This window comes from Dasypus novemcinctus, chromosome 18 (genome assembly GCF_030445035.2).
Source record: "Dasypus novemcinctus isolate mDasNov1 chromosome 18, mDasNov1.1.hap2, whole genome shotgun sequence".
Classification (NCBI taxonomy): Eukaryota; Metazoa; Chordata; class Mammalia; order Cingulata; family Dasypodidae; genus Dasypus; species Dasypus novemcinctus.
Window position 1 is genome coordinate 67,892,753 of NC_080690.1, and position 27,273 is coordinate 67,920,025.

Here is a 27,273-nt window from a genome sequence, read left to right on the forward strand (position 1 = left end):
AAAAGGACATTTCAGAGTAAGCCTTCAAGGGACATCACTCTGGAGGGTGAAATTTTCTGGAGAAAGATCACAATACCACGTGGCTATGAGGACTGGCAGGGGTTGTGAGTGTTCCGTCAAGATTGTGAGCTCCACATGCGAGGCCAGGACCTGGGGTGGGTTATTGGTCACTTCTGGGTCCCCAGTGCAACTCAGCGTGGGGTGGGGTAGAGAGCAAGTGCTCAGGAAATGTTTGGGAGAAAGGGAGGAATCCGAGAATGATAAGTCAAGAGAGCCAAAATCATGGTGGCTTCCTCCACCTCTTTCAGATCCTGGGAGACAAGTTCTTTCTCTATGATATGTCCCTGCCTTCCTTAGCCCAGCTATGTCCCGCCTTTGGACTTTACACCTATGAGCTGTTCTGTACTTTTTGCCTTCATACTGTTTGGAAAGCCAGACTTCTATCTCATCTTCCCCTGAGGACAGACAGTGCACTAAGCATCTGTTTTTTTCTGGCTGGATATTCCACCATTGGCATGTTTGTAAATACTTGGTAAGAAACTGGGTTCATCCTGGATGTCTTGGAAACCTTATTCAATGCAATTAGCAAAAAAGCAGTCCTGGTCTGTTTGGAATTGGGAGGACCTTGTGTCCTTTATCGTGAGCCCTCCTCCCTAGTGTGTGACTGCTTCCCTTCGTTCACCAAACCTGGAGACTTCCGTGGAACAGAGTTTTTGTCAGTGCCTACTGGGGGCAGGCCCCGCACTAGATGCTAAGTAAGTAGTGGGTGAACAAAACAGATGTGGTTTCTGCCCCTGGAGCATGAAAATCTCATGGAGGAAATAAGACAGTCTTTATACAGATTAATTACCCAGATGAATATAATTCACAAACTGAGATTAAGAGCCTTGAAGGGAAGGAACAGAGTGCTGAGGGAGAATGTTAGGGAGACATCCTCAGAGCCAAGTCAGCAGAGCCTCCAGACCCCCCAGGTGAGGAGTGGTAATGCTGTCAAATAGGTCATTGCAGCACCAGGTACTGTCAGGCACAGAGGCCACCAGAGCAAAGATATTGACTTCTCCAGAAGGCAGGTAAGCTGGGTTGTGGGGATTGTGTAAGAATAGTGACAGTCTGGGAATACAGTCGTTTATGGAATGCTTACACTGGGTCAGGCACTGTCCCAAGTGCTTTACATGTATTAGTTCATTTAATCCTTAAAACCCCAGAAGGTAAATGCTTTTATGATTCCCACTTTACAGATGAGGCTCAAGGGTGTTGTCACTTGCCCAGGGTCCCATTAAGTGGAAATATACGAAATGTAGCTTGGGTAGTCTGGCTCTAGAGCACGTGTTCTCCATGACCTCATGGTGCTTTTTGTTTAAAGGCTCTCCAAGCCTTTAAACCTCTCTGCAGAGAGAAGGTCAACAAGTCCCAAAGAGCAGAAGCATGACCGTGCAGAGGGCATAGGGAATGGTGGGAGTCAAACGTTCTGGGCCTGGGGGGCCAGTGAGGACTGACCTGTTTCCACCCAACAGTAGAGAATCTGGTTACTAGATGAGATCCCCCCATTCCACCCTCACTTGGGGTGAGGGTCCCGTAGTAGTCACGCATAGCACCTGTTCTAGTTGGCACATTTTGCTATCTCATAGCTAACTTTTATTTGTCTCCCTCCCTGGCTGCTCAGAGAAGCCAGAACGTCCATTTAGCTCTCCCCTGCCTGGCACAGGGACTGGCATGAAGTTGGTGCTCAGTAGGTACTTACTGAATGAACAGTTGAGTAAATGCCAGCCCCTGAGTGTTGCCTTAGAAAAAACTATACTTTTCATTTTCCTGGTAGTTTATGTAACCCAGGAGTGGAGTAGATTTTCCAAGCCTTTCCTGTAGGTAATGTGTCTCTACTAAGCGCGCCAGCATGGAGAGACTGGGCAAGAGTGTTGGGCAGTAGTCAGCTGAGTGAGGTTTTTCTATAGGCCTGGCTCTTTTCCTCAACTAAGCTGGACTGTTTGTGGTGACAGCAGTTGGGTTAAGGCTAATTTATGACATTAGTTTAATTTTCTTTCTATAAAAATACTATTTGGTGACCTTAGTGATTATGCTAAGTCTAGTCATAATACTTCAATGCAGTAAGAAGTTTGCAGAAATACAGTGATTGTAATATTGCTTTCAGAATTCCTGTTACACCACTAATCTGATATTCTGAAATCCATTTGGTATTTAAAATTTTTTTGCTACAGTAGTAGTCTATTCACATACACACAATATATCTTTTCCATATATCTTCCAAACACATGAAACATGTTGATTCCTCCTTTTCAGAGTTTGCCTTTCCATTATGTAGGCGAGTCCTGAACTGAAGCAGACCTTGACTAGCCTGTCATCTCCAGCAATGAATGTCATTCCCCCCAGACTGCAGCAGCCTGAGTTAATTAAAAGGTTCAGATAAACTTAATCAGGTTTGGAACTCTTAATTTTGCTCAGGGTTTTGATAGAATTGGGTGAGTCCTCTTTGGCAGAGCAGCTCTCCATCCCCAACAGCATTAGACCCTAATGGAATGGTTCTGTCACCTGGAGAGGGGTGGGGAGGTGCTTTTCAGCACTGCACTGTCAGCAGTGCTGTGTGTGTGTCTGGCCGTGTGGGAGAGAGTAATGAGCAAGGACTTACAGGGGCTAGGGTCACTTCCAAGACGGCTGCCTGGCTAGGACTTGGGCTTCTGCCCTCCTCCACCCCTTCTAACTGGAGTGCTGACTTTTGTAAAAGAGTGAAAAGCACATCTTCTTGTTTGGCTGCAAATAAGTGGCTGGACTGACCAGCCCCCAGCCCAGAGGCCCTGAGAGGACTTCAGATGTGGTCAGTGAGGTATCTAAATGGTGCCAGCCCGCCGGCCCCTGTCCAAGCAGACTGCCCCAGGAATAGGCAAGGGGCCCAGAGAAACAGTGGGGCCAGCTGCTGGCTGCCTCGCTAAGATGAGGCTGATCTTGCTGAAGATTGATGAGCAAGATTTCATACGGCCTCTGCCTTTCTCACCTATGAACTAGTAGCTTAAAATGAACGGACCAGGTGAGAGAGAGTAGGGCCCATCTGGACAGTGCGTCTCCCAAAAATGCGGTCAAATAAGGATTTTCCTGAGAGGAAGGTCAGAGAGCCAGACCACTTGGAATTCTTGTGTCTGCATTCCTGCAAGAGCCTGCCAGTTCTCCTGGATGTGAATAAGGTTAAGCAGCACGTTCTAAAGCCAGATCAGGGTTTACATTTTTCCTCTTCTTACCCTCTCTGAACTTCAGTTTCCTCACCATCCTCATTAGGGTTTCGTAAAGATCGTATGAATGTTAATGCCTTTGAAGTGATAAGAATGGTGCCTGGCACAGAGAAAGCACTGTTTGCTGTTATTATTATAATAATTTTAATGGTTTGGACTTTGCTCAAGGAGCTTTATTTTCTTTTTAAACCTTCTATTGTACATTTAATAATTGGAAATACAAACAAAAAATAAGAAAGCACAGTTGAATAAAAACATACATTTCTCTGTTAAATGTACTAAATATAAATTTTTTAAATTGTACAAAATGTTACACAATATATTTGGTTACAGTAATACAATCATACAGTATTTGTCCTTTTGTGTCTGGCTTACTTCACTCAGCATAATGTCCTCCAGGTTCATCCATGTTGTTATATGCTTTATGACTTCATTTCTTCTTACAGCTGCATAATATTCCTTCGTGTGAATAGACCACCATTTGTTTATCAGTTCGTCAGTTGTTGGACACCTGGGTTGTTTCCAGCTTTTGGCCATCATGAAAAATGCCGCTATGAACATTGGTATGCAGATGTCTGTTCATATCACTGCTCCCAGTTCTTCTGGATATATACCCAGTAGTGGTATTGCAGGGTCATGTGGCAAGTTAATATTCAGCTTCTTTAGGAACTGCCGAACAGTCCTCCACCAGGGGCTGTACCATTCTGCATTCCAACCAGCAGTGAATAAGTGTTCCTATCTCTCCATATCCTCTCAAACCCTTGTAGTTCTCTGTCTTTTTAATAGTGGCCATTCTGATAGGTGTGAAATGATATCTCAGTGTAGTTTTGATTTGCATTTCCCTAATATTAGTGATGTTGAGCATTTCTTCACATGTTTTTTTTGCCATTTGTATTTCTTCTTTGGACAAATGTCTACTCAAGTCTTTTGCCCATTTTTAAATTGTGTAGTTTGTCATTTTATTGTTGAGTTGTAACCTCTCTTTATATATCCTGGATATTAAACCCTTGTCAGACAGGCGGTTTCCAAATTTTTTTTCCCATTGAGTCAGCTGCCTTTTCACCCGTTTGACAAAGTCCTATGAGGAGCAAAACTGTTTAGTTTTTTGGTTTTATTTTGTTTAAGATTTATTTGCTTTCGTTTATTTCTCTCCCCTTCCCCACCGTTGCCTGCTCTCTGTGTCTTTTCCCTGTATGTGCTTCTGTGTCCGCTTGTATTCTTGTCATGCGGCACTGGGAAACTGTGTCACTTTTTTTGTTGTGTCATCTTGCTGCGTTAGCTCTCCATGTGTGCACCGCCACTCCTGGGCAGACTGCGCTTTTTCGCATGGGACGGCTCTCCTTGCAGGGTGCACTCCTTGGGTATGGGACACCCCTATGCAGGGGACACCCCTGCGTGGCATGGCACTCCTTGCACGCATCAGTACTGCGTGTGGGCCAGCTCGTCACACCGGTCAGGAGGCCCTGGGTTTGAATCTTGGACTTCCCATGTGGTAGGCGGGCACCCTATCCGTTGGGCCAAATCTAGTAGTTTTATGGTCCTGGCTTTTCTTTTTAGATCTGATCCATTTCAAGGTGATTATTGTATAGGGAGTGAGATAGAGGTCCTCTTTCATTCTTTAAGATATGGATATCCAATTCTCCCAGTACCATTTGTTGAAGAGACTTTTTTTGTCCTGGGAACATGGCTTTGGTGGGTTTGTTGAAAACCAGTTGGCCATAGAGGTGGTTTATTTCTGGATTCTCTATTCTGTCTTTATGCCAGTAAAGCATAAAGCTTTGAAGGAGCTGTATTTTCTAACCTAAAGATGAAAAGTTTTGTGATAAGGGCTGAAAAAATGACTCTCTCCTCAGTCCTTTACGACAGTTGATGCATCCTTCCCAAGACTGAGAGGATCACTCAGGACACAGCCAGCAGCTGCCATGGCAGCCAGCATGGGCTCCCCCTGCCACCCTGGCAGCTCCAGGCCAGCAGCCTGCATGTACTTTGTGCAGTACAAGGGACCTGCCCTTGACATTGCCTCCATCATCTGCTCCAGCAACACTGATTCTCATTCTGTTCTGCTGTCCTGTCCTCTTGACAGGAAGAGCCACTGACATTCATCGCAGTCCAATGCAGGAGTCCTCTGCTTGGATGTACTACAGATTTCCAGATTCCTTTGTCTGTGTGGGACATTGTTGCAAAAGAGACCTGGTCCAAACAGAGATTAACTGCCACTCCTGCATTCTTTTCTCCACCCTGTCCCTAAATGCTTAATTGATTGTATTTATTGACTGCAAATCAGAATTCCAGCAACATACCTGCAAAGTCAGAAGTTAAACTTGGGTGGCAGCAGCTCATTGTCAACCAACGTACCAAGTGGGTCAGGTATAGAATTGAGGTATCCAGGAACTGTGTTTTTGCAAAAGGGAAGAGAGTAACCTTTCCAGACAGTAAATAGTATTCAAAACACATTTGGGAACTTTTTTTTTTTTTTATCCTCCAATGGGAAGAGCCCTACTGCACATGTGAAAAACTTCCAGAGAAAGAAGAGATGGTTTCTTCCTTGTTTGGAGCCTTCTTGGCCCCTCTGTCCGTCCATCTGTCTGTCGTCTATCTATCTAATCTATCTAGTCTATCTATCTAACACACTTTTAGAAGCCATTTATGAACCTCTCTAAGGCTCTGTGGAGCCACCTGCTATGGCTCCTAAACTCCTGTCCTCCGGTTTGTCTGTTCTCTCTGGACTGTAGCCTTCAGACATGCTCACTGGTCTTGCATCCCCAGCACTAGGCCTACCTGACACATGGTAGGTGCTCAGTCATGCTGGCTGAGTGGATGAATCTGTACTACTTTACAGGGAGTGGTTCTCACCTGTGGCTGCTTGTCACCAAAGTTTTCTGTGGTATGATTCTGGATTTTTTGTGTGGGTTTTTAGCCTGCATTTTATTTTTACAGTCTCACAGCAATTATCTAGGTTTTCAATTATCTTCCAATTTTTGGAACAAGCTCCTTGTATCAATAGAATATATACTTTAATGAATAAGTTCATCTTTTCACTCAGCAAATACTGGTGAGCCTGCAGTGAAAGTACTTTGTAAACTGTAAAACTGGTGTGTTGTGCTATCCCAGAGCACCTCTCCTCCAAAATAGCCTATGTGATTTGGGAGGAGTAATGGCCTTAGAGACGAGGCTGAAGATGGCATTTGAGGAGCATGTATGGAACAAGAATCCCTACCTTTTCAGCACACAGGTAACATCGTGGTCAAGGTATAGTGTCAGTATGAGGTGCTTGCATTTTGAGAAACTTTATCCAGCTGCTATCTTTGTCTTTAGGGTCTTTTATACAGTAGCTCAGACTTCTTCCATTATCTGAACCTTTTCTCGGGTTCACAGCCAAAATTAAACATCTTTTTCCAGAGGATGAAACATAGGCTTTGTGCTGAAGGAGGTTTTGTTTGTAATAATATGCCCATCTGATGAGTCTTGAGTATTTGGCTGGCCTTTCTGGGTGAAGCAGCCCTTTGAACTAATGCCTAGAATGCAAGCCTCCTGCTCCTAGCCTCTCTAATAGGAGCTGGAAGCATGTTTCTCTCCCCCACCCCCCAATGCTGCCCGCCGCACCCACACAGATTCATACACTTCACTCAGCTGCTGCTTCCTCAGGGAAAAGCAGGCCTGATGCCACCTTCAGATGATGTGAGATGCCCTGTTCTGTTGTCTTGGTGCTTATCACAGTACTTGCAGTCATTATTATAATTATTTGATTGCCTCTCTGACTGTGTTTATTGAATAAATGAAAAGCATTTTACCTTTCACTCTGCCTACACTTAAATATACTAGAATGAGTTTCTTTTTTAAATTATTGACACCTATAAGCATTTATTATGAAAAGACTTGCTTTATAACCTAGTTTCTTTTTCCCTTCCCAGTGCTCCTCAAATTCCGCACAGATAAAGGAAGAGATCCTAGTTCTGATACCTATGGGGAAGATTCTGAGTTGTTGCTCCAGATTCGAAACGATGTGCTTGACTCCCTGGGTGTTAGTCCTGACCTGCTTCCTGAGGATTTTGTCAGGTTGGTCTCAGCATTAATCACAGTTTAGCCTGAACAGATAAACATCTGCTTTCATTATTTGCCTTAATTTAGGGAGACCCTTTCTCAAGAACAAAAACCCCAAGGAGAGCTGCCTCTGCCACCTGTAGCCAGCTCCCATAGACCTTTCTGCTTGATTATTGACTTAACAAGATATGAAAAATAAAGAGGTGCAGGTTCTGTTTTAAAAATAGGTATTTCATATTCTCATGGTTCAAAATTCAAGGCAATATAAACTGCATATATACTGTTCTGCACCTTTCCTTTTTCCTTTACATGATCTTTTGGGGATGTTTCCAGATCAGTACGTAGTTTCGTCGCTCTTTTACAGCTCTCGTATTCCAGCATGTGGAACAACTATAGTTGTCATCCGTCCCCTACTGATCACAAATTTGTCCAGGCTTTTTATTACTGTGTGTGTGTATCGTTTTGTATGTGTCCAGGTCCATCTGCATGATAGATTACTAGAAAAGGGGTTGCTGGGTCAGTGATGTGATTCATCATTTGGTAGGTGTTGCCACATTTCCATCCATAGTTGGTTTATCAATATCTACCCCCACAGCAAGGGGATCTGTGTTCCCAGCACCCTCTCCCTTGAGGGCCTGGATCTCCCTTGAGGACTGGCTTTCATCTCAGATGGCCAGCCTTTTGTTCTTCTACACAGTCAGGCTTAGTATCTTGACTGGAGAAGTCCAGATGGTGACTAGGTGCTAAACCCCTTCAAAGTGACCCTCCACTCACTCCAGGTCTCCCTCTCTACATTTGGAGGACATCCTAAACTCTGCTTTGCTGTGCCTCCAGGTTGTAGTAGTAATAATCATAACTACAGTTTATTAGCACCTACTGTGTAGTATGCATCATAGTAGTTTTCTTTTTTTTAACATGGTCTCTTTTAATCCTCACAATAATCCATTTTATGGGGGAGGACCCTGAAGCTCAAAGAAGTGATTAGCCTCAGGTTATATAGCTAATAACCCCACTGTTGAAGACTTCCTGTGCTTTGCATACATGGCCACATTTAATCAGCACATTAATCCCTTGAAGTGTGTATTGTTATTTTCCCGTTTTATAAATGAAGAAACCAAGGCTCAGAAAGATTAAATCACTGGCCCCAAGGTTTTAGTTAGTGACCAGCCAAGATTCCTGCTCCAGTCTCAGCGCATTGCTCATCTCTGGTAGTAACACACTAGGTGGGTTTCTTTTCATCAGTAAAATCCACCACAGTCCTCCCTTCTTTGCCTACTCCTTTCTTCACTTTGGTTGGGAACTTCATTTAGATACTAGCAAACTCCTCCCTATTTAACACCTGCAGAGCACTGGACCAAAAAGCCATCACCTAAAAATAGGCAGCAGTCTGCAAGGGACTTTTGCAAATTGGCATCTTGAGAGTGGGGTAATGATGCTGCAGGCTTAAATGTGGTCCGTCTCAGAGGCCAAGTCAGCTGGGACCTCATCTCTTGGTGAGGGAGGTACCACTTTGTGAGAGGCATTGTTGCCTGCTCCATGCTTCACAGCAGGAGGAAGAACCAGGTCACCCAGGGCTTAGTTCCAGCAGACCCAGCCAGGCACTCGGCAGCAGGCTGCAGCAGCTAAGCAGACCTGGTGCTGTTGCCGGGCCGTGAGTGTGCAGCCGAGTGACTAATTTGGGCATTTAGAGTGATGAACAGCCTGGCTCTCCATCGCCAGTGAGTGGAGTCAGAGGCCCGCTTCCCAGAAGGGGAAAACCAAAGCCTAACAAACTGCTGACTGGTTTTCTCTCCAAAGTACTCTCCCGCCTTGCCCATTCTCTTTGCAGGAACTGCTTTCCAGTGTCTAGGTCTTCGTGTACTGAGCAGTCCCACTCCCTTGCCCTTTAAGTAAGAGGTGTTTGGCTGCCTCTTGAAGTCCATCTGTAGCAGGCAGATAGATGGCCTGAAGTGGAATAGCAAGGCTGATAAGGAAATGAGCTGCCATCCTGCAGCTGAGCTGTCCTCACAAATTGCCCCCTGCCATCTCTGAGCAAGGGTGTGCTCACTTGAGTAGAGAACGCTGTGCACAAGTCTCAGTGTTCTTCATCTGTTTGTGATCTGCTTGCACCCCCCTTTGTTGTTTTATTTATTCTCTTTCGAAAGAGCTTTATTGCTTTTCTGATTATGAAAGTAAGTAACGGATACCCATTGCCAGAAAGTATAAAATGGAAAAAAAGAATCACGTATAATTCCACCGTTGAGCATTTTGAGTCTAGCCTCATAGACTCTTCTGTTTTATGTACTCATTTTTTTTCTCTTTTTAACTATCAAAATGGGATCCTACTGTCCCTATGCTTTTTTTTTTTTAAGATTTTTTTTATTCCACCCCCCACTGTTGTTTTGTACTCACTGTCTGCTCTCTGTGTCCATTCACTATGTACTCTCTGTGTCTGCCTGTCCTCTCTTTAGGAGGCACCAGGAACCGAACCTGGGACCTCCCAGTGGGAGAAAGGCACTCACTTGCTTGAACTGCCTGGCTCCCTACTTTGTTTTGTCTCTCATTGTCTTCTTTGTGTCTCCTCAATGTGTCATCCTGTATCAGCTTACCACACTTGCCCATCATGCCAGCTCGCTGACTTGCTCGTCTTCTCCAGGCGACACTGGGAACCAAACCCAGAACCTCCCATGTGGTAGGCAGGAGCTCTGTCACTTGAGCTACATCTGCTTCCCTGTTCCTACCCTTTGATGTCCTTTCTTTTTCAAAATACCCAATGAACCTTTTTGTGTCAATAAATACAGACCCATATACTCATACTTACTAATGTTTTGTTGCCTGCATATATGCTTAATTATTTAATACCTATTAATGGATATTTAGGTTGTTTATAGTTTTTCGCTATTATAATCATGTATGATGAGCACTCATAATTTGTATATATAAGCATAACTTTTTGAAATTTTACTCTTTATATGGAAAAATCAGATGGTACAGAACAAACTAAAAGATGAAAATGACAATCACTCATACTTACATTATTAAGAAAAAAACACTGACCGATTGCTGTTGTATCTTTTCAGATATTTTCCGTCATAGAATATGTAAAATCAGCAAAATCCTTTGGGGTAGTACAATAGTAAGCACCTGTGTACCATTTAGCTAACATCAATAATTAACATTTTTCTTTTAGTTGAGGAGGAGTGCATCATGATGACTTGGTACTTCAGAATGAGTCAGAGTTCGTCTAATTTCTGCTTTTGCTTTTGACTGGGGTGTTGGTGGTGGGTATTGCATTGTAAATGATCCTGGTAGGAGCTCCAGCACCTGGCTTTTTCTGTGTGACATCTTAGGGTTCCCTTCTGGTTCCCCATACCCCCACTCACACCTCTCTCGACGGCAATCATGGAAAGGAACCATATCTAGACTTGGTCCTGCCCCACCATTGCACTACCACGCAGACCCAAGTATGTCCAGGATTCCCGGCTGCTTTTATTTTAGGAGGTACCAAGGAATGAACCTGGTTCAGGGGAAGCAGGTGCTTAACCACTGAGCTACAATTGCTCCCCTGGTGTCTCTTTTAATCTAAAATAGGAGGTGACAAACTCCAGCCAGCCACCTATTTTTGTAAATGAAGTTTTATTGGCACACCCACACTTTTATATATTATATGCACCTGCCTTTGTGCACAATAGCAGAGTTGAATAGTTGGAACAGAAATGGGAAGTCTTATAAGGCTGAAAATAGGTGTTTGTTGGGTATTGTCATAGTGGGTAGAGTTACACACAAAACTGAGGGAGTGCCGAGTTCCCATCCTGGAGAGCTCTGTCAAATTCCCCAGTGGAACAGCAACAATCCCCTAAATACAAGGGCAAAGACCAGTGAAGAAGAAGGGTCCAATGATGGGCCCTTGATATACTGATGACTATGCTTATGAGCCTGTGTGCTTGAAATTTTGACTTGGCCTAGAGCTGCAGGGTGCCTAAGAGTTACCTCCTGAGAGCCTCCATGTTGCTCAAATGTGACCCCTCTCTAAGTCAAACTCAGCATGTAAATGCATTACCTTCCACCCAGGATGGGCCATGACTCCCAGGGATGAGCCTCCCTGGTGCCAAGGGATTACTATCAATCACCAGCTGGTGATGCAACTAGAAAAGATTTGAATAAAAGGGGGAAATGGTAAAGATATATGAGTTTATTTGGCTAAGAGATTTCAAAATGAGTTGGGAGGTCATCAGAGGGGTCACATTTAATGCATATCTCAGCAGGATCCTAGAGACAGCCAAAGTAGATACAAGTAGAGGTGCTCCTGAGGACTACAGAGGACTACAGAGACACGCAGGTCCTACAGTCATGACAGATGGCTCTGGAGTTCAGTGTCTTGCTAGTGGGCCCTACTTTCGAATTTGTGCTCCTGAGTGTGATGGAGTTGGACTCAGATGTGACCTTTCTACACATGCCTCTTCTGTCACTTTTACTAAGCCTGTGGTTGGTGCTGGGCTTGGTGTATGCTCAGGAGAGTTGACTCTCTGGACTGTCCATGTGCCACCTGGGCCCTGATCCCCAGCAGAGTTGCAACACTGTACTCTCCAGTTCGTTGGACTTACCCAGGTCAGCTAACAGGGAGGTGAGGATCGTCAAGCACCACACCAGGGAACTAAGAGTGTCTACAGCTGCAAGCAGGAGAATCCCATCCATCAGCCATGTGGGATCTAAGACCCCTCTCGATTTAGAGGTGGAGTGGACATCATCATCCTAGGGTCCTCAGGGTGAAGGAATAAAATATAGAGCAGAGTGGACTTACTGATATTCTACTACAGAATTATTATGACTCTAGCAATGGAAGAAACTATCACTGATGTGAAGACAGTGGCCATGGGAGTTGCTGAGGGCAGAGAGAGGGAAGAAGAGGTGTGATATGGGGGCATTTTCAGGACTTGGAGTCGTCCTGAATGATATTGCAGGGACAGATGCAGGACATTGTATATCCTGTCATAACACACTGAATGGACTGGGGGAGAGTGTAAATTGCAATGTAAACTATAATCCATGCTGTGCAGCAGTGCTCCAAAATGTATTCAGCAAATGCAATGAATGTACCACACTGATGAAAAAGGTTGTTGATGTGGGAGGCGTGGGATGGGGTGGGGAGTGGGGTATATAGGAACCTCTTATATTTTTTAATGTAACATTTTGTGCAATCTATGTACCTTAAAAAAAAAAAACTCATCCAGGACAGACAGACAGACAGATAGATAGAAAGAAAGAAAATACTCCATCTCTTTATGTACTTTTTTGCAAGAATCCAGACACATTCTGAATTTGTATAAAATTCATTCTTGTTTTCTTCATGTTGTGGTTTCTTTTTTTTTAAGTTTAGATATAGTAAAATATATTCTTTATATTGCATAGTTCTATGAGTTGTAGTTTTGTTTTACTTAAGTTTTTTTTTTCCTTAAGATTTTTAGAAGTTGCTGGGAGGGAATTGAAGCCAGGACTTTGTACATGCGAAACAGTCACTCAGCGTCTGAGCTACACCCATTCTCCTTTCTTAAGAATTTTTACAAAGGCATAGAGTTAAATAAATACTACCACAATCAAGACAAACAACAGTTTCATCACCCCTAAAAATTTCTGGACAGTATCTTGTTACTGTCAACCCCTTCCCTACCCAAAACCACCGGTCTGTTTTCTGTCCCTGTAGTTCTTCATTTTCCATACACCATTTAAATGGAATCCTACAGTGTGTAGCCTTTTTTTTTTAAACACTTGGTTGTGGGTTTTTGTGGGGTTTTTTTAGATTTATTTTTATTTATTTCTCTCCCCTTCCCGCCCCCCGTCCCCATTGTCTGTTCTCTGTGTCCATTCACTGTATATTCTTCTCTGTCTGCTTGCATTCTTGTCAGGTGGCACCAGAAAACTCTCTTTTTATTATGTCATCTTGCTGTGTCAGCTCTCCGTGTGTGCAGTGCCACTCCTGGATGGGCTGCGCATTTTCCCATGGTGCGGCTCTCCTTGTGGGGTACAGTCCTTGTGCGTGGGGCTCCCCTACGCGGGGGACATGCCTGCGTGGCAGGGCCCTCCTTATGTGTGGGTACACTATGCGTGGCCCAGCTCATCACATGGGCCAGGAGGCCCTGGGTATCAAACCCTGGGCCTCCTTATGTGGTAGGTAGATGCTCTGTGAGTTGAGCCACATCCACTTCCCATTGTGTAGCCTTTTGAGTCTAACTTCTTTTACTTGGTGTAATACATTTGAGATTCCTCCATGTTGTTGTATGAATTGATAACTTGTTCTTATTTATTGCTGAGTTGTATTCCATTATATGGGTATACCACAGTTCGTCTCTTCAACAGATGAAAGACATCGGGGTTGTTATTAGCTCTCATATAACATCTGTGTAATTTTGTGTGAACACAAGTTTTCATTTCTATACCTGAGAGTAATTGCTGGGTCCTATGTTAACCCTGTGTTTAACATTTTGAGGAATTGCTAATTTAGCCCGTGTGCATTGTGCTATCTTATTGAGGTGTTGATTTGCATTTCCCTAATGACTCATGATGTTGAGCAAATTTTCATGTGTTTATTAGTCATATATCTTCTTTGGAGAAATGTTTATTCATTTTTCCAAATTATTATCATCAAATTACATTATTTATTATTGTCGGCCAAGTCCCATATCAATTTATGATTTTCAAGTATTTCCCCCAATCTGTCTCTCTACTTTCTTCATGGTATCATTTGAAGTACAAATTTATAATTTTTTGATGAAATACTATTTATCTCTTTTTTTGGCACATGTGCTTTTGGTATCATGTCTAAGAAACCATTGCCTAATCAATGTCTTGAAGATTCGCTCCTATATTTTCTTCTGAGAATTTTATAGTTTTAGCTCTTACTTTTCAGTCAGTGATCCATTTTGAGTTTTAAGTTTTGTTTTTGTTTTTAAAGATTTATTTATTTATTTCCCCCCCTCCCCCGGTTGTCTGTTCTCTGTGTCTATTGACTGCATCTTGTTTCTTTGTCCGCTTCTGTTGTCGTCAGCGGCAGGGAAGTGTGGGCGGCGCCATTCCTGGGCAGGCTGCACTTTCTTCCGCGCTGGGCGGCTCTCCTTACGGGGCACACTCCTTGCTCGTGGGGTTCCCCTATGCGGGGGCACCCCAGCGTGGCAGGGCACTCTGTACGCATCAGCACTGCGCATGGGCCAGCTCCACACCGGTGAAGGAGGCCCGGGGTTTGAACCGCGGACCTCCCATGTGGTAGACGGACGCCCTAACCACTGGGCCAAGTCCGTTTCCCAGTTTTAGGTTTTTGTATATGGTATGAGGAAAGGGTCCATCTTTTGCACGTATGTACCCACTTGTTCCAGCACCATTTGTTAAAAAAGTCTATTCTTTTCCCATTGAAATGTCTTCACACTCTTGTTTTAGTCTGCTAGGCTGCCACTAGCAACATACCAGAAGTAGGTTGACTTTTACATTGGGGATTTATTAGCGTCTAGTTCTGAAGCCATGAAAATGTCTAAATCAACGCGTCATCAAACTGTGCTTTTTCCCCAAATGCTGTCCACGATCCTGGACTCCTCTATCACATGGCAAGGCACATGATGGCACCTGCTGATCTCTCCCTTCTCTTCTGAGTTTCCTTGCTTTCAGCTTCTGACTTCCAGGGCTTTCTCTCTCTCTGCTTCTTGCTTCCATGGCTCTCTCTCTTCTCTCTCAATTGCATTCTTTTATAAAGGACTACTTTAAGAGGATTAAGACCTATCCTGGGTCTCACCCTAACTGAAGTAAACTAATCGAAAGGTCCTTCCAATAGGTTTACACCCACAGGGATGCATTGGCTTTAAGAACATGACTTTTCTGGGGTCCATATAGCTTTAAACCATCACACTTGTCAAAAATCAGTTGACCAGGGAAGCAGATGTACCTCAAGGGATTGAGCACCTGGTTCCCATGTGCAAGGTCCCAGGTTCAATCTCTGGTGCCTCCTAGAAACAAACAAATGAAAAGATCAACTCTCATTAGGTAGTAGATGTGGCTTGGCAGTTGGTCACCTGCTTCATATGAATAAGGTCCTGGGTTCAATTCCCAGTGTCACCTAAAAATAAATAAATAAATGAATGAATGAATAAACAGATAAATAATCATATGTATAAGACTTCATTTCTGGAATCTCAGTTCTGTTCCATTGATCTGCATGTCTAACTTTATTCTAGCACCATGTTATCTTTTTTTTTTTAAGATTTATTTTTCTCCCCTCCCCCCCAGTTGTCTGCTCTCTGTGTCCATTTGCTGTGTGTTCTTCTGTGACTGCTTCTATCCTTATCAGCGGCACCAGAAATCTGTGTTTTTTGTTGTTGTTGTGTCAGCTCTCCATGTATGCAGCGCCATTCTTGGGCAGGCTGCACTTTTTTTTGTGCCAGGCGGCTCTCCTTACTGGGCGCACTCCTTATGCATGGGGCTCCCCTACGTGGGAGTGTGGCACTCCTTGCATGCAGCAGCACTGTGCATAGGCTAGCTCCACACCGGTCAAGGAGGCCCGGGGTTTGAACCGCAGACCTCCCATGTGGTAGGCGGATGCCCTATCCATTGGGCCAAGTTCACTTCCCCATGTTGTCTTTTTTTTTTTTTTAAGATTTATTTATTTATTTAATTTCCCCCCCTCCCCCGGTTGTCTGTTCTCGGTGTCTATTTGCTGCGTCTTGTTTCTTTGTCCGCTTCTGTTGTCGTCAGCGGCACGGGAATTGTGGGCGGCGCCATTCCTGGGCAGGCTGCTCTTTCTTTTCACGCTGGGCGGCTTTCCTCACGGGCGCACTCCTTGCGCGTGGGGCTCCCCCACGCGGGGACACCCTTGCGTGGCGCGGCACTCCTTGCGCGCATCAGCACTGCGCATGGCCAGCTCGACACGGGTCAAGGAGGCCCGGGGTTTGAACCGCGGACCTCCCATATGGTAGACGGACGCCCTAACCACTGGGCCAAAGTCCGTTTCCCCCCCATGTTGTCTTGATTACTGTAGCTTTGTAGTAAGTTGGGGTTGTTGGGTTTTTTTTTGTTTTTTTCAGATTTATTTTTATTTATTTCTGCCCCCTTCCCCCATTCCCCATTGTTGTTTTCACTTGCTGTCTCATCTTTTTTTTTTTCTTTTAGGAGGCACCAGGAACCAAACCTGGGACCTCCCCCTACTCCCGTTCCCCCCCCCCATGTGGTAGGTGGGCACCCAACTGCTTGAGCCACATGCACTTCCCTGTAGTAAGTTTTGAAATCAAGAAGTGGGACTCATCCAATTTTGTTGTTCTTCAAGATTGTTTTGGCTCTTCTGGGTCCCTTTTATTCCCATATGAATTTTAGTATCCACTTGTCAGTTTCCGCCAAAAAGATGGTTGGGTTTTTGATAGGAATGGAATTGAATGTGTAGATCAGTTGCATCTTAACAATATTCTAGGGAAATGGACTTGGCCCAGTGGTTAGGGCGTCCGTCTACCACATGGGAGGTCCGCGGTTCAAACCCCGGGCCTTCTTGACCCATGTGGAGCTGGCCCATGTGCAGTGCTGATGTGCGCAAGGAGTGCCCTGCCACGCAGGGGTGTCCCCCGCGTAGGGGAGCCCCACGCGCAAGGAGTGCGCCCCTTAAGGAGAGCCGCCCAGCGGGAAAGAAAGTACAGCCTGCCCAGGAATAGCGCTGCCCACACTTCCCGTGCCGCTGACGACAACAGAAGCGGACAAAGAAACAAGACGCAGCAAATAGACACAGAGAACAGACAACCGGGGGAGCGGGGGAATTAAATAAATAAATAAATCTTTATTTTTTTAAAAAAAAAAAAAAAACAATATTCTATTCTGGTCCATTTAATATTGGCTATCTCTCCATTTATTTAGGTTTTCTTTAGATAACAAAAGGCAGTCTAACAATATGGAAACTTTACTTTTAAAAAATTATTTCTAGATATTGAATCCATCATCAAAAATATCCCAGCAGAGAAAAGTCCAGTATCAAATGGCTTCACAGGTGAATTCTACTGAGCTTTTTTTTTTTTCCTAAAAAATTTATTTTATTTATCCCACTCCCCTTGCCACTTGCTTGCTGTCAGCCCTCTATGTCCATTCGCTGTGCATTCTTCTGTGTCTCCTTGTCTCCCTTTGTTGTGTCATCTTGCTGCGTCACCTCTCCGCAGGCACAGGTCAACAGCTCTGTGCCGGCACAGGCCATCAACTCTTTGCAGGGTCAAGGCATCAACTCTCTGCCAGCATGGGCCAGCTTGCCCTCACAGGGAGGCCCCGGGAAGTGAGCCCAGGGCCCCTCATATGCTAGATGGGAGCCCAATTAGTTGAGCCACATCCCCTTCCCCTACCAAGCATTTCGAAAAGAATTAAGACCAAACCTCTTTATTTTTTTTTTAGTATAGATTTATTTTATTTTTTATTTCCCCTCCCCCTCGCCCCACCCTTCTGTTTTTGCTGTCTATATCCATTCACCATGTGATCTTCTATATCTTTTTTATCTTTTTGGTCTTATCATTTTTTCTCCTAGGATTCACTGGGATTCGATTCTGGGGTTCTCTGATGTAGAGAGAGGTTCCCTGTTAGATGTGCCATGTTGGTTCCTGTTTTCTTCTATTCTTCACCTTGACTGTCCCCTTCATTTCTCTTTTGTTGCATCAACATCTTGCTGCATGACTCACGTGCACAGACGCTGGCTCACCATGTGGGCACTCTAGCCACAAAGGGACTCAGCTTGCCACATGGGCACTGGCTCACTGTGCAGGCATGCTTTCTCTTCTTTTTCATTGGGAGGCCCCAGGAATCAAACCCAAGTCCTCCCATATGGTAAGTGGAAGCCCTATCCCTTGAGCCACATCTGCTTCCCCCCATTCCTCTTTAAACTCTTCCAGAAAATTGAAGAGGAGGGAGAATTACCCAACCATTTTATGAAGCCAGTATCACCCTAATACCAAAGCCAGATAAAGATATTACAAGAAGGGAGGCGGATGTGATTCAAGCAATTGGGCTCCCATTTACCATATAGGAGGTCCAGGGTTCAATACCCAGGGCCTCCTGGTGAAGGCAGGCTGGCCTCTGTGGCGAGCTGGAGTGCTGGCCTCCAAGGAGCACTGCCCCACTCAGGAGTGCTGGCCCACGCGGAGAAATGGTGCAGCAAGATCATGCAATGAAAAGAGACACAAAGGAGAGATAATATGAGACACAGCAGACCAGGGTGCTGAGGTAGCGCAAGAGAATGATCACCTCTCTCCTACTCTGGAAGGTCCCAGGATCGATTCATGGAGCTGCCTAATGAGAATACAAGCAGACACAGAAGAACACACAGTGAGTGGACACAGAGAGCAGACAGTGAAGGGGGGAGGGGAGAGAAATTTTTTTAAAAAAAAGGATATTACAAGAAAAGAAAATTAAAGACCAATCTCTCTAATGAATATAGATGCAAAACTTCTCAACAAAATACTTGCAAATTGAATCCAATAGCATATCAAAAGACTTACACTTCATGACAAAGTGGGATTTATTTCTGGTATGCAAGGTTGGTTCAACATCAGAAAACCCATCAATGTAATTCACCACTTTAACAAATTGGAGGGAAAAAAACACAAGATAATCTCAATAGACACAGAAAAGACATTTGACAAAATCCAACATCTTTTTTTGATAAAAGCACTTCAAAAGATAGGAATAGAAGGAAAATTCTCAAGATGATGAAAGACATAAATGAAAAACCCACAGCCAACATCATACTGAATGAGGAAAGTTTGAAAGCTTTCCCTCTAAGATTGAGAACAAGACAAGGATGCCCACTGTCACCATTGTTATTCAGTATTATACTAGAAGTTCTTGCTAGGGCAATTAGACAAGAAAAAAAATTCAAGGCATCTAAGCAGGAAAAGAGGAAGTAAAACTCACAGTGTTTGTGGATGATATAATCCTGTACTTAGAAAATCCTGAAATATCTGCAACAAAGCTACTTGCGTTCAGGATAGTGGCAGGATACAAGATCAACGTGCAAAATTCAGCAATGTTTTTGTACACTAGTACTGAACAATCTGAGGAGGAAATCTGGAGGGAAATTGCATTTTCAGTAGCAACAAAAAGACTCAAATACCTAGAAATTAATGTAACCAAAGAAGTACAGGACCTCTATGCAGAAAACTATAAAACAATGCTAAAAGAAATTTTAGAAGATGTAAATAAATGGAAAGAGATTCTGTGTTCATGGATTGGAAGAATAAATACTATGAAGGTGTCAATCTTATCCAAACTGGTTTATAAATTCAGTGCAATCCCAATCAAAATCCCAACAGGTTACATTACATAATTAGAAAAGGCATTTACCAAATTCATTTGGAAAGGAAAGTGCACCTGAATAGCCAAATGCATCCTAAAAAAGAAGAGTAATGTGGGAGGAATTTTACTACCTGATCTTGAAACATGTTACAAAGCTACAGTGGTCAAAACAGCATGGTACTGGCCTAAAGATAGACACATCGATCAGTGGAATAGACTTCGGAATCCAGAAATAAACCCTCACCTATACAGTCAACTGGTTTTTGACAAACCTACCAAGTTAATGACTCAAAACAGTCTCTTCAACAAATGGTGCTGGGACAACTGGTGCAGTGACATGAACAGACATCTGCACACCAATGTTCATAGTGACATTATTCACAATCGCCAAAACTTGGAAACAACCCAGGTGTCCATCAACAAATGAATAAATAAACAAAACTGTGGTCTCTTCACATGATGGAATATTATGCAGCTGTTAGAAGAAATGAAGAAATAACAAAATGGATAAACCTGGAGTACATTGTTTTGAGCAAAGCAAACCAGACACAAAAGGACAAATACTGTATAATTGTGTTACTATGAACCATGTATATTGTGTAACATATTGTATGATTAAAAAATTTTAAATGTATTCAGTATATTTAATTGAGAAATGTATGTTTTTATTCAACTGTTTTCTTTTTAGTTTTTAATTGTTTATATTTTCAATGATCAAATGTAGAAAATAAATTTTTTTTTTAAGTTTTTAAAAATCTTAAATGGAAAAAAAGTTCTTTCTAGGCACATTTATCTTATTTAATCCTAAAAACAAACTTAATTGTTTCTCTATTGTTGAGAAAGATGGGTTAAATGACATAACCAAGGTCTCCTTGGTAATGAAGATGAAGGAAAAAAATATGCTTGATCTTATTCATATCTCAAAACTAAACCCCATATTCTTTTTTTTTTTTTTGCCTTTAGAATTGATATAGTACCTTGTTTGCCTTCGCTACAAAATAATTACACTATTACTGTTAATTATTTATAGTCTAAGTTACATTGGCTCTGTTTTTCCCGTGTATTACCATATTCTTAACACCCAGGAACGTTCTTGTGTTTAATTTCATTTTCAGAATGTTCACTGCTAGACATAGAAATAGTATTGTTTTTCATATGTTGATCTTGTGTCAGTATTTCTAATAGTTGATACCTTAGGATTTTCTGTATATGAGATCATTTCACTTGTGAATAGAAATAGTATCACTTCTTCCTTTCAAATCTGGATGTCTTTTATTTCTTTTTCCTTAATCGCCCTGGCTATAACCTCCAGCATGATGTGGAATATAAGTGGTGAGAATGGGCATCCTTGTCTTCTGCCTGATCCTTGGTGGAAACTTTCAGTTTTCGCCATTAAATATGATGTTAGCTGTGGCTTTTTTGCAGGTGCCCTTTATGAGACTGAGGAAGTTTCCTTCTATTCCTTGTTGAGTGTTTTTATCATCTGGTGCTGGGTTTTGTCATATGCTTTTTCCATGTTGCTGGATTTCGTTTGCTGCGTCATATTAGACTTTTTTTTTTTTTAACAAAATTTTATTAAAGTGTATCATCTATACATTGACATACATAAACAATAAGTATATAGTAAAAGTTGTAAATTTACAAAACAAACGTGAATATGATCAAAGAGGGCTCCCATACATCACCCCACCACCAAACCCCTTGCATTGTTGTGAAACATTTGTTACAAACTATGAAAGAGTATTGTCAAAATATTATTACTAAGTATAACCCGTATCTTATTTTTGGTGTATTTTCCCCCCAAACACACCCAATTATTAACACCCTATGTTAGCATTATGTATATTTGTTATCGTTCTTGAGAGAACATGCTCATATTTGTCCTGTTAACCACAGGCCATCTTCTACCACTGGATTCCTTTTATTGTGCAAGGAATAATCCATTCAAAGTGTACACTCATTGGCTCTCATTTTCATTGCAGAGTTTTGCTGTAATCACCTTAGTTAATTATATAACATTTTCCCGACTCCAAAAGGAAAAATCCCATACCCCCTTTAGCCCCGCTATTGTCACTTAAAATTGAAACAATATCTTCTTGCCATTGCTGCAAAATATTATCTGTTAACTGCCATCCATAAATTAATTAGTTGTAATTTTCCGTAATATTAGCATATTCTTAGCACTTTGTGAAAGAAGAGCATTCTTATATTTATACTATTAACCACACTTTATCCACCACCAAAATCACAATTTTATACAGTCCCTAGATTCCTCTAGCTTCCTTTCAATTGCCATTTACGTCCACAGACTACCCCTTTCAGCCACAATCACATTTATAAATCATTAGTGTTAGTTATACTCAGTATGTTACTATCAGCTCTATTCATTCCCACACTTGTACAGTTAACCTTATTAAAATGCTACATACATTAAGCAGTAGCTCCCATTCTCAACCCACATTCTGTCTCTAGTAACCTGTGCTCTAGAGTTTACCCCCATGAGTTTACTCATCATATTTAGTTCATATTGGTGAGACCATACAATATTTTCCTTTTGTGTCTGGCTTAACTCAACATAATATCCACTAGGTTCATTAATGTTGTCATATGCATCTTGATTTCCTTTCTTATAGATGTATAGTAGAGGCGTGATATACTTTTAAGAGAAAAAAGGAATATTAAGTTTTATAATATGGTGGCACAGAATATAAGTGTATTAGCAGAAACCAAAAGAAAATATTCCCAAATAATGATAATCTTTGAGTTTGGAATTATGGGTGAATAGTTTTTTGTTTGTTTATTTTTCCCTCCCCCCACATTGTCTGCTCTCTGTGTCCTTTCGCTGTGCATTCTTCTGTGTCTATTGTATTCTCATTAGGTGGCTCTGGGAACCCATCCTTCCAGAGTGGTAGAGAGGTGATCATTCTTTTGCATCACCTCAGCTCCCTAGTTCATTGGGTCTCATAATCTCTCTTCTCTGTGTCTCTTTTTTTGTTGCGTCGTCTTGCTGTGTCAGCGCTTGGTATGGGCGGCACCACTCCTGAGCAGGCAGCACTCCTGCACAGGGCGGTTCTCCCTGCATAGGGGCACCCTGTGTGGGGCAGCACTCCACGTGGGCCAGCTCACCACCTGGACCTCCTATATGGTAGGCAGAAGCTCTATCTGTTGAGCCATGTCCACTTCCGAATAGTTCTTCTTTGGTGTAGTGCTCTATATCTTTTAGAGATCTATTGTGGACCTTTTTAGAAGCGGGGGAAAGTTACTTTTGTGATTGAACAGAATGTGCATGCTGGTTCTAGCCAATGTGTGAGGAAATAGGCGTTCATGAACATGGTTGGTTGGAATGAAATGAATACAGCCTTTCTGAAGGGTGTTTTGGCAAAAAGTGTCCAAATCCAGCAATTCTCTATTTAGGAATTTGCCTTAAAGTGTTTGGACAGTTTTGCCAAGATGTATGATTGCAGTGTTAAGCAGCTTAAATATCCAGCACAGTAGGTTACAGGACAAAATGGATTTTTGTTGATACTGTTTATATTTTAAATTATATTTGTTGAGGATATGTGCACTTTAAAAAATGTATAGAAAAAAGTGCACTGAACTGGGAAGAATGGAGGTGGTCTCCTGGTAGTAGGATTCCTTAGGGAAACTTTCTCTTTTGCTTGTATATGTTCAAGTTTGCTCAGTTAAAAAACACCTGTGGGAGTGGATGTGGCTCAAGCAGTTAAGTGCCTTCCTGCGTTCAGTCCTGCGTTCAGTTCCCAGTGCCTCCTAAAGAAGATGAACAGACACAACAAGCAGACAGACAAGGGAGTCATCTTAAGGCGGGGAGGGGGGTGGGGGCAAAATACCCATGTACTCCGTGGGAACTGGCAGAGCATACTTCCTCTGGGGAAGTGGTGGGAGAAAGTGTTTTGCTCCCCAGGTTTGGTGGTACAGGTGACATTATCATGTACAATTTGTTCCCTGGATGCCCCATCCTGACCCAGTAGGGCTGGTTTCTGTGTGAGTAGTGACGAATTTTTTCTGTCCCCATGCTTTAATTTCAGGCCCCAAATTTCCCATGCCTCCTACATGTTAATACAGGCCTGCTCCCTGACATTTGTTTGAGAATAGCATATAGAACCCAGTGCCCATTATGGGTAAGAAGAGAATTGCGAGAATGTGGCCAGGGCATTGAAACATCTGATATTTGTAGGACCTTATTTTTAGTAAGTACAGATATAGTCTTTCCTTTAACTTAAAAAAAAAAAAAGTGTTGTGAAAGAATTCCTGCTTGCCAGAGTTCAAAGGTCAGATTTAATTTTCGCACCTAGATGCCAGCATTAGCATTGCTGTATGAGTTGACCCTTAGTAGATGTTTTTATTTAGGGCAGCCCACAACTGAACTTTTTTCCGGATGTCATATCAGCATTCTGTTTCTTCTTCATTTCCTTTGTCTTCTGTTTTAGGTACTGCTTCTCCGAGATGGCCTCAGTGTGTGCAGTGGTTGGAGGGATCTTGGCTCAAGAAATCGTGAAGGTAAAAAGTCACTGTAGAGCAGAAGATAGTTGTCCCACTGCAGCAGGACTTTATGGATGTGCCAAACAGAGAACCGAGGACTGTTTTCAGGAGCTGCCTGGTTTCTCTGATCTCACCTATCCCTTTTCTTCCTGTCGTCTTCCTTCCTGGCCTCCTCCACCCTATCCCATTCTCTCCTCCCTCCCATCCAGGTGGCCATCTAGCAAATGACCTTTGAGAGCCTGCTCTTGCTTAGCCCAGAGCTGGACACAGTGGCTTTCAGGTGCTACCTGCTATCCCCTGCTTACCTCTCTTACTGGTCTAGTGCTTACTATAGTTGCCAATATTCTGCTTCCCATAACTCTGTGAAATGGGCACATATCTCCACTTAAGAGGAGGAGCTGAGGTCCAGATTAGGGACTCCATCCCTTGTGCTTTTAACCACTACTTCAGACAGCACCTCTCCCTCCATCACCACGGCTTCACAGCCCCTTCTTTTGAATCACACACCACAGGTACTTGTAGAGAAATTGGAGGGTGGCTGGCAATGGAGCCTGGGATCCACAGGCTCCTGTGACCATGGGTAGGTGGGGTTATCTCTTCCAGAAGGGAAGTAGCTCACATATGGTCACATTACCCATAACTAGTCTCTCCTGGAACATTGAGGTTGCTAAAACTCCAGCATGCCCCAAATAAAGTATGTTTTCTTTGGGGACTTTGACATTTACCTGTAGCAGTGGTTTGTCCTCTTTTGTGAGCCAGTGCCATGCCTGGTTAAAAGATTTTCCAAGTCCATTTATATGTCAGGTCAGTATTCAGGAAGGCAGTGTAGAGGTGGAGCTCTCACTGCTTGTCTTCAGGTCTGTACATTTGCTCTGGAGATATATGACTGGATTTGATAGTCCCACCCTTCCTAAGGCTCCTTTATCTCTTATTTTCCTGATATTCTTCCTATTCTCCAATCTAAATTGCTTCTGTGTCTTAGGCAGTGGGTGCGCCCCAAGGCGGTACAGAGAGGTAAGAAGAGAAGCATGTGATGGCCCTACTTCTTTCCTTATTCATGCCTCTGCTTCTCTCAGAGTGATGTGGAGGTTTCGGTTTCTTTGTCAATCTGAGAAGTTGGTAGTGGCTGCCCGGAGGACTTTTGAGAAGGATTCTGAGGCTACAGATAGACAGACTTAGCAGGAAAGAGTGCAGTGATGGAAAAGCATAAGGGGGTTGGGGGTAGGAACGTAAGTATTTTTTATAGACTATATAACAATAATAGCATTTATTGAAAGCCCACTAGGTACCTACCAGACAAAGACAATGTTCTCTATGTGGATTAACTTGTATCATAAAGGAAAAACTGAGGTGCAGACAAGTGGGGTTACTTGCCCATGCTAGTAAGTGGCAGAGCCACCAGGCAGTCTGGTTTCTGAGCCTGTGTTCTTTACCACTTGGCTGTCCTGCCCAGGTGCTTGCTGCCTCTAAGTGGCGTGCCTGTCCAGAGGCTCCCTGCATGGACTGTGGTACTGCTGGGCTTGTGCACTCAGCCTCACTTCTCTCCATCCCGTTCAGAAGCTGCTCCCTGAGTTTTTCATGTGGGATGGAGATTGGGGGTTGGGGCAGGTGGCCATGACCCCATTGTTTGTGATGGCTTCTCTGTATCCCAGTCCTAACCCTTAATGCAGCCCCCTCCTTCCTGCCTGCTGGGGACAGCTGTTGCCCAGCATCTTGTTTCTGTTTATCCCAGATAGCCAGAGTACTCTGCATTCTTGGTTGCTGGGTGTGTTTGGAATCTCCTCCTGGCCCCATCTTGCTTGGGAAGCACTTTACCTTTTGCCCCATGTTCCTTCACCCCATGCCCAGCTCTCTCGTCCCTGCCACTCCGCCTTAATTAACACTGTTCCAGCTTCAGCTAACTGGCAATAGGTTCTTACAGTTTGAGAGGCTCAGACCTCCCCCTTCTCTGGACGGATCATCTGACCACCTTTGAGGAATAAACATTAGAGATGAAGGACAAACCTAAAGGCTTTTTCTGGAATCCTCTTTTTCCTTCCTTCCTTCAGTCCTTCCACACACCACATCTTTTATCCATGTACCCTGTCAAGATATGCTATCTTAAGTTTAAATCATGCTTCATCTCTCTTTGTCCCCAATTCCCACAGTGAATCTCCCTCCCTGCCTGTGGGTGTGGAGGTGATGGCGATAGTAGCAGCCGTGCCAGGGTCTCTGTTGTTTAATATGCACCACCTCCTGTAGCTTAGGTTCTCAAGTCTACGAGTTCCGTCTATGGGGTTTTGGGCCCTTCCATTGGGCTAAGTGCCTGGGGTTCCCCGATATTGGTAAAGAACCCCTGGGCCCCATTTGTATTAGCAGCTCCTATTTATTGAGAATTTACTACATGCCAGGCACAGCCTGATTACATTTCATTCTTACTTCTCACTTGTTAATCTTCCCAAAGCTCTGCCCCTGTTTGGAAATTAAGTGGCTTGCCATTGTATGAGGAGTGTGGGTTTGATCCTCTAACTTGCCTCCACCCCAGTACAGACCTTGCTTCACCTTCTGGGCGGCCTCAGGTGTCTACTCCAGTTACTCCTGTTCCTGACCTCTCTGTGTGCCTCAGTCCTCACTCATCCCCTTGGCTTGGAGTGGCTTCTGCTCCTCTCTGATCCCACTCATTTGCCACCTAGCCTGCCTTACATGGCTCGTTCTTTTTTTTTTTTTTTAAGATTTATTTATTTATTTCTCTCCCCTCCCTCCCCCCCATTTGTCTGCTCTCTCTGTCCATTCGCTGTATTCTTCTGTGACCTCTTCTATCCTTAGCAGCACCGGGAATCTGTGTTTCTTTTTGTTGCATCATCTTGTGTCAGCTCTCCATGTGTGCAGCACCATTCTTGGGCAGGCTGCACTTTCTTTCGCGCTGGGTGACTCTCCTTACAGGGTGCACTCCTTGCACGCATCAGCACTGTGCATGGGCCAGCTCCACACGGGTCAAGGAGGCCCTGGGTTTGAACCTTGGACCTCCCATGTGGTAGGCGGATGCCCTATCCATTGGGCCAAGTCCACTTCCCTGGTTCACTCTTTAATGATGTGCCTCATCTGCTTAAATGGGTGTAAACTTGAGGGACCTGTACATATAGTCAGTGTGCAACTGATAATTATTAGGTTGGTGCAAAAGGAATTGCAGTTTTGGACCATGAATTTTAAATCATCATAACTAGGCTCAAACACGTCTTTATTAAAA

General features: G+C 43.4%; 1 protein-coding gene across 5 annotated transcripts in view; it reads left to right on the top strand.

Annotated features, from left to right (window-relative positions):
- SAE1 (SUMO1 activating enzyme subunit 1) overlaps nucleotides 1-27,273 on the top strand; it is a 151,029-nt gene that overhangs the window by 107,225 nt on the left and 16,531 nt on the right. For 4 of the 5 annotated variants that reach the window (XM_071209353.1, XM_071209352.1, XM_071209351.1 and 1 more), the window contains 2 exons: nucleotides 7,148-7,292; nucleotides 23,996-24,065. In XM_071209353.1, coding sequence (XP_071065454.1) covers nucleotides 7,148-7,292; nucleotides 23,996-24,065 — 215 coding nt within the window. Of the gene's footprint in view, nucleotides 1-7,147; nucleotides 7,293-23,995; nucleotides 26,971-27,273 lie in introns of all 5 variants that reach the window. The other variant, XR_011646384.1, reaches the window with a different exon arrangement.